The 10,419-nt window shown below is 34.0% G+C and overlaps 1 protein-coding gene across 8 annotated transcripts in view; it reads right to left on the reverse strand.

The window, feature by feature from the left end:
- Window positions 1-1,238: 1,238 nt before the first annotated feature.
- PLAG1 (PLAG1 zinc finger) overlaps window positions 1,239-10,419 on the reverse strand; it is a 73,186-nt gene continuing 64,005 nt past the window's right edge. For 2 of the 8 annotated variants that reach the window (XM_069099958.1, XM_069099960.1), the window contains exons 3-5: window positions 9,476-9,660; window positions 8,545-8,903; window positions 1,239-7,998 (exon numbers count right to left, since the gene is read on the reverse strand). In XM_069099958.1, coding sequence (XP_068956059.1) covers window positions 6,735-7,998; window positions 8,545-8,786 — 1,506 coding nt within the window. In that variant the 5' untranslated portion in view covers window positions 8,787-8,903; window positions 9,476-9,660 and the 3' untranslated portion in view covers window positions 1,239-6,734. The remainder of the gene's footprint in view (window positions 7,999-8,544; window positions 8,904-9,475; window positions 9,661-10,419) is intronic. The other 6 variants (XM_069099957.1, XM_069099959.1, XM_069099962.1 and 3 more) reach the window with 4 other exon arrangements.

Here is a 10,419-nt window from a genome sequence, read left to right on the forward strand (position 1 = left end):
ATGCAGCTGTCATCAGATGATTTTCCTCCAAACTGTCTAAATCTTCTCTCTCACTTTACAATCCAAAGAGCATTTATGGAAATTGAAATGTAAACAAATCAAAAGGATGGTGGTGAAGAACTTCCAATACACAGAAAATAGGACACTTCTGAAATAAGAGGTAAAATGTATCCTCCGTTAAGGAGAATACTCAGGTAACTAGAACATTCTATTTTTCCAATTGTAACTACTGAGATGTTAATAAAGATAGACCAGAATGTGGTTATTTACTTTCTAAAAGGCTTCACTTTACAGAAGTAATCAATAGAAACTAAAGAACATCCAACTCAGTTACAGCTTTTTTTTAAGGTAGTCAAATTTGCTTTCTTAGCAATTACAAACTTTTCCGACCATTGAAAGCAGAAGTCTTAGAAAAAGTAGATGGATGAAAAAAATGTATTTCACAGCCTACTTAAAGAGATGAAGAAGGATGCAGTGATTGCGAGAAATATGAAAAAAAATTCTGAAATTAGTTACTGATTTTTTCTATGCCTTGAGCCTGAGTCATTGGCTGTTTCCTATGAGAGCAGCAAATAAAATGCAGGAGGGTAGGGGGCATGGGGTGGGGAAAAGATAGTGTTGATCCAAATGAACTATTAAGGTTTTTTTCAGGTAAATAGTCCAAGGGGAAATGTACACATATACATATTTGGTAAATCTAAACTCAATATAAATTGCCTATAAAATATTTGTTTCAAATGAGCAAGAAATACTATCAATTTTATGCCTTAGTTCAAAAAATTCAAAAACTGGGGGTATCTCACAAAATTAACACCTCATGTTTATATAGGGCTTTATGATTTTCCAATTATATTTTCCTCACAACAAATCTGAAGGTAGATAATATGAGCAGTAGGGCCTTGCCCCTAGTCACACAGATAGTAAATTTAAGAACTGGGCTTAAAACCTAAGTTTTCTGATGCCAAATCCTATACTTCTTTTTATTATTCCACATTTCTTCTGTATGGAAGTAAGCTTTGTTTTACTTACATTTTGCAGCTTTCCTTTAAAAAATATAAAGTATAAATGGAAAATAGCTAGGCTTCCCATTCCACCCACAAAATACTATCCTGGTACTGTTAGAACCTTATTCCAAATAAGTGAAAAAAAAAAATCCAATTTAATAGGGAAAAAGAATACCAAATATCTGTTTCATGATACCAAATAAAACCATAATCTATTAAGATTTCAGGCAGAGGTTCTACATTAACTAAAACCATTCTGTATTTTTATTCATATATTTTGTGGTGTTCACATATTTTTTTTTGTTTTTGTACAGCAAACATAACACTGTAGGCCATGAGAAGCTGCAGCACTATTGTTTAATAGCAGCAAGTTATATTTTTATATCAGGATATCTGAATAATAAATAGTCTGTTTCTTTGGATGTGAATGTTTAAAATGAAGTACTGCTGCAGCTTCATAATGTGATTGCTATTTCACAGAGCTTATACACAAAAATATATATGCAATCTTTGTCTATATTTTATACAAATACAACAGTAGTTTGTGAATACATTTTAAGTACATATACATGATAAGCAATCTGATTTCCCATATCACAGGATAGCAATTTAAAATGCAGGAGACATATACAAATTCAGTCTGGAATGCAGGGTTTTGTTTTTTTTCTTTTTTCTATTTTGACTCAAAACTTTATCATTAGAATATTTTAGCGTTCAAGTCCAAACACTTTTTTTTAAACTACCTCAATACAATATCAGCAATTCAACTCATGTTCAGGTACGACATCATCCATTTCCTAATGGTTTCCCAGTTTCTTTTAAATTCAAAGGGCTTCTAGTAACATACAGTATGTTCTTCACTCCACACTATATATAAAAGAAAAGCCCATTATTCATTTTAACTAACAGTCATCTTATGAACAAAAGTTGGGCTTGTTCTGGTAAGGTTTGCATGTCCAAGAGTTTCCTTTTGCAAGTGCATATGAATACATTGTGGTGTTGTAAAAGTTCGTTAATGACAAATTAAGTCACAGTATAAAAATATATCATACACCTATAGATCTAATATAGTCCTTTTTCTATGGGTAAAAATACATCTGAATGAGACAGGAAGGTTTGTAGCACCATGAGGAGTTGTTTCCCAAGTTACATTAGCAGCATGATCCAATAGAACAATATTGCAGGAGTGTTTCTGAGAAGATAAACATTCATTCTGGTTCAACTGTACCACTGAAGCTTATACTGCAAAGTGTTTATATATGATTAGCAATAGTTCTGTGTCATTTCTAGGGCTAGATAACTGTTATCAAAAGACACTGCCTTCCAACCATAGAGCATTGACAAACTTATTGCATAAGGGCCTTAAGAATAATTTAAATACATCTTTGACTATGTTGGTTTTATTCTGTCTTGATGTATATGGGTTGAGGATCTTCAGGATAAACCTACATAATGTTATGTAAGTCTATATATGTAAATAAAAATCAACAGATTCTCTGTGGAGTAGGATGTGTAGAGAGATGGCTGCTGAAACAGAGTATGAGAAAAAAGACAAAGTTAATATAGGCATCTACTTATCATAGATTTATAATAATCTATCGTAGCTAATTATGAATATTTAATATAATTGTTTAAAAGATCTCCTCCTCCAAAGTCACTACATCATATGGTTTTCAGTAGGCTAGAAAAAGACTTTAATGGCCTGGGGCATGGGTGTGTATATGTTTTAATGTACCCGGGGAAGACAGTGTGTTTTGAAACATGTAAATCTAGTTTTAAAAATTGTAAAACCTCATGAAAAAACACACTGGATTCTGTGCAATATAGCAAATTGATAAGAAAACACTGTAAAATGTACCTGTTTAAAATTAAGTCTACCATTTTTGTACACAAAGCAATATATGAAAGGCCTACATATATGTAATCTAATGGCACTTGAAACAAATAATAAAAGATTTTATAATAAAAAAGCATAACCTATAAGACAATTTCTTAAAAGGTTTAGGTTTTCTTTTTGAAAGTGCTATATCTTGTAATATGTGTAACATAGAGGTTGACCAAGCTTTATTTTTTAAAATATTGGCCTATAATACAAGTATTGCTCACTAGACAAATGATCCTGAAAATATGTACTCTTTAACATTCATTATTAGCTTAAAATAAAGCACTCAGCTCTGGCTCATGTTTCAGTCAGTATATGGTTTTTAAAAACCGCTACTGTCCAAATTAACACAATATATCACTATATTCCACAATTTTACTAATAATAAAGCACAAGCAACAAGTAGACAAAAAAATATAGTTTTGAAAGAAACACTACTTGAAATTAAAGAGTTGCACAAAGAGTGGTGCACGATCAGCCAGGACATTTAAAATATTATGACTTTAAAATCTGAACTTGGTATTAGGGCTTTAAAAGGGAAATTTTAATAGTGGCCAATAGACAAAAAAAGATAATACTCATAACATACTAATATTGCTTACGGTGTCAATCTGTTTCCATACAGGCAATACTTCTGTGTTCAGTGACAAAAAGTGCAGTCACAAATGGAAGTTCTAACTGAATGAGGTTCAATATAGCGAGGGTCCAAACTTCCAAGTGAAATATTTTTATTAATTTCCATCACCACCTCTACCCCTCCTTTTAAAAACCGAGCTAAGGCACTACCAGAAAAATTAAGAATATTGATTCTGGTTAATGGAAGATGAAAACAGCATTGGCAATAAGTTATTTCTAATCAAGTCTAATTGCAACAAACATCAACAGATGACGATATCTTTTTCCAGAATGTAAGAGCCAATCCTGTGTCATAGCCTGGTCAGAATGCTGTACAGTCCAAATAAACTAACATGTATTTTCATATGTGCTCTTCCAAAACTGTACTACTACAGCCAATTTTAAACTAATTAGGCTAGATTCTCTCCTATTTTGAAGTATAATTTTCAAGCCTATGGGATTGCAACAGGCAAAACTGGTGAGTACATGAATATTAAGAGTATGCTAGTTTAACACTGGTGCCCCAATAGATGTTCTTCCATGTATTTGAATTACAGGTCTTCAAAATATGGGGAGAATTAGGGTTAATATCAACATATTGCCATACCCCACCTCCAAAAAAAGTCTATAGTCAATTAATCCTGGTACTGCCTTTATATTAGGAAAAAAAAATACAGCCCACAAAGGCCAACGTCTCAATTCGTTAATCCACTCCTACTGTTTAAAAACAAATGCCAGAATAAAGCAGTGATTCCACATTTGCTATTTAATTTATAGTTGCTATTTAAAAATATATATTTTCTATTTGTTTGTGCTCAGTCACCATTTTTTATCCTTCTTAATATGGTGAAAAAAAGCAATATTGAACACGAATCATTCAACTATGGTTTTAGATTAGCAATCTGTTTCATAGAAACTAAAGGAAGCAGTCAGGAAGCAGAGCTAAGCATCCACTTTCAGAGCAAACAGTCGTCTAAACCAAATGCTTAGCGACAGTTTGAGAATGTCAAAAAAGGTTTTTCCTTATTAACACATCTCATCTTAATGCCTTTGGAACAAATTTTTTTTATAAAAAGTTATTTTTAGTAATAAAATTTAAATAGAAGTATAAAAAAAACTACAACTGTATATTGCTCCCAGGATAAACAAAAACAGGAGCAAAGGAGGAGGAGCCATAGCTCCTCAAATGGGAACAATTTTGTTTTCATGAAGTGCTATATATACAGTGAAACCCCCTATTTACAATATTAAAATTTACATTTCCTCACAATTTACACCTCCTCTCCCTGCCCCAACTTGTAAAATATGCTATGTTGCTACTGCATTAGATTCAGTAATTTGCACACATTTCTCAGAAATTCTTGGGGAAATACCCCCATCATTTGAGTGAAACTAGTCCTGTAAAATTTCTAGCACATGCTATTCTAATGAGTGCTTGGCACAAATTTTTTTTAAAGAGATCCACAGTTCCTCTGACAATCCCATAAACCTTATAAGGCTACCTACAGAAATGATCTCCTGGTTGATTTCCAATTGACAATGAAGAAAGAGCTTTACTATATTATCCTTTGAGAAAGTATTTACTCAGAATGAGTAAAGACCATCTAATTCAATTAAAATACTTATTGAGCACCTATAAGGTGGCAAGGCACTTGACTTGGTGATTGCAAAATGTTCTATTGTTACAGATACTATATTAACTAGGATTCAGCTTGTTCAACTTTAATTTGCCTTGTTGTCACTTTCTGCCTATTTATAGCATTCCCCCCACCTCATTTCCTGGAGAAGTGTAAAAGTGGGGTTTTACTGTATATATGTTTAGCCATTTAAAACTTTGTATAATGCCTCAAAGATACTTGCCATGCACTTAACTTTAAACTCTTAACTAAAAAAATGGCAAGGAAAAAATGAGTACTATGTAGAAAATATGCTTTTACTGTGGGATTTTGGGGGGGTGGGGTTTGAGATTTTTTTTTTTTTTTTTTTTTTTTGCTTTGGGCTCTTAAGACTGGGGAAGAATTAGAGTGTATTAAGTAAAAAGTGGTGTAAGCAATATGCTTTTACTTTACTCCTAAGAGTCCTGTTTTAAACCTTGGCAACAGGGGAAATTGTCCCTAACCAAGTTCCCAGGGTTAGCAGGTGTGATTAATATCTTATTGCTCAGGAGAATCACACCATACAAGCTGAGAAGATCCACTCTACTACAAACATACCTGACATTTGCAAATCTACACTGGCTCTCTGATTGTTGGCTAATTGACAATCAATGTAAAGTTTCTGGCTGGACTTGACCCACACTTTGGCTGTGAAAGGTGGAAAAGATTGATGAGGTCTACGGATTTGAACAGACTCTGAAGACTCCAATATGTCTCAATTTTAATACCACTAAGATGAAAGATAGCAAGTTTAGAATTAAATTGAAAGCTGAAAAGTGACAGAATAATCTGTGGTACTAATTTGTTACTGAATACTTTTTTTCAAGGTCAATCATTATGTTCTTCCTACCAGTGCCATGAAATAGTATTATTTCATGTCAGAATGAAAATATTTATTGACTAGAAGAGCATTATTTCTTGAGAATACTGTTGCTTTGTGTTTAAGTGGCTGTTTTAAAATATTTTTAATGTTTTAAAATAAAGACTACAAATATTTTAGCCAGACAATAGCAAGTCTTCAAAACATACTGACCTGAAATTGTGATAGCAAATAAAAAAGTTTTTTTTGCCCCAAAATTTGGATTCTTAATTCATGAGAAACATTTAAATTATGTAACAAATCAAAGCTACTTAATAATTAAAGAAGTCTCCAGGTATCCCTTGAAATTTTGTAAATTTAATGTTCCGTTGCAAATATTTTTTACTGAGCCAAACATTAATGGGTAGAGCAATTATTACTAGATAAAAATGAACAGATTAATGTCTGAAAATTTTAACAGGGGATTACTGAAGTTTAACAGTAATGGCTTTCCTATATCAATTATTTTGTAAAGCACATCAATTGGCAGTGAAAAGACAACAAAACACTTTGAGACTTAACCAAGGTAAACATAATTGAACACAAATGGTTTCAGAGCTCATTTAAAAAGTTAGTTTCAATTTCTTACTGGCTTAATGAAATTGGTATTATACAAAGTAAGCAGAGATTTTATAATGTCTTAATGTAGGCACTACATTAAAATGGTCACCTAAGGCATTTCTACAAATAAATGTTTTAGTAAGACAGCTTTCTGTATCCTATTGGAAAGCTTGGTGAAAGCGTGGTAGGGTGGTGGTTGTGCTTAGACTGCTTGTGAAGGCTGCTGACAGGGAGTGCAGAGAACCAAGGCCTATACTGTTTGCAGGATCTTGAGGATCCTGGGTCTGTGGTGGAAGCTGAGCCAAAGAAGAATGTGTCTCCTCTTGGGAATAGCTCAGTCCAAGATTCCCCACCGATACAGAAGGGTTATAGGGTGGGCCATTTACAGGTATGAAATTGAACAACTGGGAAAAATCCAAAGATGATGTGTTTAGAGGTTCACTAATGGAAATGGAGCTTTTGGATAAGGACAGTTCCCCAGATCCATCATCTAGGGGTCCTACTTGAGGCTCCAAGCCTAGTTTAGATGAAGATGCTTGAGAATCCTGGGATGAGGAAGGCATACCACTTTGTAACTCCATTAAGTAACTCTCAATTTCCCCTTTTAACGGCTGTTCTTTTTCAGGCATAGAAATTGCATATGAGGTAGAACTGAGTGGATATTTCAAAGATAGATGGTGGGAAGGGTGAACAGATTCCATATCAATTGGGCATGTCATTCCCAAAGGTAACGATGTGGTGACCATTTGGTGTGCTGGTCCAGAACTCTGCATGGACTGAATTTGTGTATTATAAAGGTTTAATTGCAAAGTGTTTGTAAATGGCTTTGATGTTAGTTCACTGGAAGGTAAAGACATCACTGGAAGCAGCTCGTCTTTTATAGGCACAGAAACGTTGCAGGTAAAGGGATCTAGAAGGTCCATCGGTTCTGTTTTGACCTTCAAAAGTTCTTGATTGTGACTCTTTTTCATATGTCGAGTTAAATGATCTTTCCGTCCAAATCTTTGTGCACAGTATTGACAAAGGAAGTCCTTTCTTCCAGTGTGCACAACCATGTGTCTACGGACGTCCTTGCGGGTATAGAAACGGCGATCACAATGTTCACACTGGTGCTTTTTTTCTTTCACCCCACCAGAAGACTTGCCTGCGTGAGTTTTGAGGTGCTCCAAAAGCACCCCTGTGCTTTCAAAAGTCTGCAAACATACCTTACAGGTAAGGTCACCACTTGTTGCAGCATGCAAGGCCAAGTGACGTTTAAACCCAAGCTTGGTATTATAGTTCTTGCCACATTCTTCACACTTAAACGCCTCTTTGTTGGGGTTGTGTGTATGTAGGTGATTCTTTAGATGATCTTTTCGGTGAAACATTTTCTCACAATAATTACACTTGTGGGTTTTCTCAGGAGAATGAGTAGCCATATGCCTTTAAACACAGATATATTCTGTAAGTAATTATTTTGATCAAAAATTACATGTGCTCACTTTTAACAAGGAAACTAAAATTCTATGCTAAAGTTTCTTCCCAACAGAACCTTTTAAGCTTACAATATGATACTACAAGGATAACTGAACATTGTCTAAGTTATAGCAAAATTTGAGTCATTTAAGTTGTCATTTTAGTTTTTGCTGGCTTTTAGCCAGCATAACAAGGGCAAATAGGTAAGACTGAACATACTCACGTACATGTCCATAACCAAAAATTCTCAGTCCATACACTTTTCTTGTAGCAATTCCTTGTACAAATGGAAATTCTATTCTTATTAAGCTTTTTATTAAAAAAAACCCAAAGACATTAACATATAAAGTAATGCAATTTGGAATTCTAAAAACAATCCAAAATCTAATTTACTTAACATTTCCTCTCTGCAAATCAGCTGAAGAATGTGTACACATATAAATACTTTTACAAGGGCCTAAAATGGCCAACATTATAGAAAATATAATCTGAAAGATAAAGAGAGTTTAATACCTTAGTAATTTGTACTTAGAAACAAAGGCCTTGGTGCAGTCTTGTTGCGTGCACTTGTAGGGCCTCTCTCCTGTGTGAGAGTATGAATGAACCTTTAATTTCTCAACACTGTTAAAGGCCTTGTCACACAGTTGGCAAGGAAAGTTTTTTCTTGGTTTGGTTTCACCACGCTTACGTTTCCCTGAAGGGACTTTCTGGGTATCTCTTACTTCTGACAAATCACCAGGAATGACAGTGGCCATCGCAGCCTAAACCAGGCCTTCTTGTTGGACACTTGGGAACTGCCCAACTCCACTAAATGATTTAGCTTTAGATGGCTTCTCAAGTTTCATGTGGTCGTAAAAGAAAGCAAAAGGGGACTGGAAAAAAAAATAAGAAACAACTAGTTTGTAACTAAACTTAATTTATTTTTTAAAAAAAGTTTACTTGCTATGTGATGCTTCTGAATTTAAAAAACCCATAAAACTGGATTCAGCTGGTCTAATGTAATATCTGTAAATTTCTTCACATTTGTTAAAATTATATATAAATGCATTGCTCAGAATGAACAGTTCCACATGTACCTTGAAACTCCACCTAACGAACTTTATATTTTGGGATAATAATAGTGTTTCAGGGAAATCATAGGAGATATCCATACAAAATTAATATGAAGAGCTGTATTAGATCAGCTTCATTTTTTTAAAACAAGGGATTAGGAGTACACATATCTGAATAAAAACAAACATTTCAGTAAAAAATTTCATGCCTACATTTCCCTCAGTGCTACTTAATATTATTTCAAGACTACTGTATAATAAGAACATAGGTAAAGCTAGGTGAAAACTCTCATGTATCATTTGGCACACTGGAAGAGGCATTTACTTAAAGGACACTGAAGGCCTGAAAGAATTAATGTACTCCCCCGAAATGAACAATTTACTCCTCTTACCAGTATTCTCACACCCAAAAGGCTTTCTGAGTTCAAGACTGGAAATGTCTTATCTTCGTAACAAGTCTGCATCTTGAAATGGTAAAATCTTGTGAAATTTAAATTAGGTCAGGATCATGGCTCCTTGTCATTATTTTGGAAGGATCAAAGACCTTGCTTGGGGCACAATGTCTGCGCAAGAACACCTAAAAAACAGTAAAACTGAACTACTCACTATATGAGGTGATTCAAGCTGGCAAAAATGTCTGTGGGTCAGAGTAACTGAATTTATGACCTATACTGGGAAGATGTATAGAATGCATTGTAAAGTATGTGGTTTAAAAAAACACCAAATTTTAAAAGAGCTTCATAAACATTAATCTTCAAGAAATTCTTAAATGGAAGATAGAAAGTACTATACAGCTTGGAAAAACTAATACTGAAAAAGTAAATGACTTGCAATATCAAGTACTTAGTAAGTATGTAATTATGAATTGCTGTCCTATAGTGTCCAAAAGACAATGTTTCTTCAATTCACTAGAGTACACACAAAAATAACTTAACCTGGCATCTCCATTAAAAACGATCAAAAATTTTTTTTTTTGCTTTTTGGACGGGAGAAGGCAGGGCAATTGGGGTTAAATGACTTGCCCAAGGTCACACGGCTATTAAGTGTTAAGTATCTGAGACCGGATTTGAACTCAGGTCCTCTTGACTTCAGGGCCTGTGCCCTATTCACTGTGCCACCTAGCAGTACCCTTAAGATGATCTAGAGATATCTTTTTTTTTTTTTGAGGGGAAAAACAGCTAATTTCTGAAGTAAAAACTGAACACAGCTGAATGCATTCACTGTTGCCAATTTTGGATTTAATTTGCTATTTTCAAGGTATTAAACACAGGAAAAAACGGTTATCTATCTATCTATCTATCTATCTATCTATCTATCTATCTATCTATCTATCTAT

Source organism: Petaurus breviceps, unplaced genomic scaffold, assembly GCF_028583685.1.
Source record: "Petaurus breviceps papuanus isolate PSGF00001 unplaced genomic scaffold, PetGlider_PUasm1.0 38, whole genome shotgun sequence".
Lineage (NCBI taxonomy): Eukaryota > Metazoa > Chordata > Mammalia > Diprotodontia > Petauridae > Petaurus > Petaurus breviceps.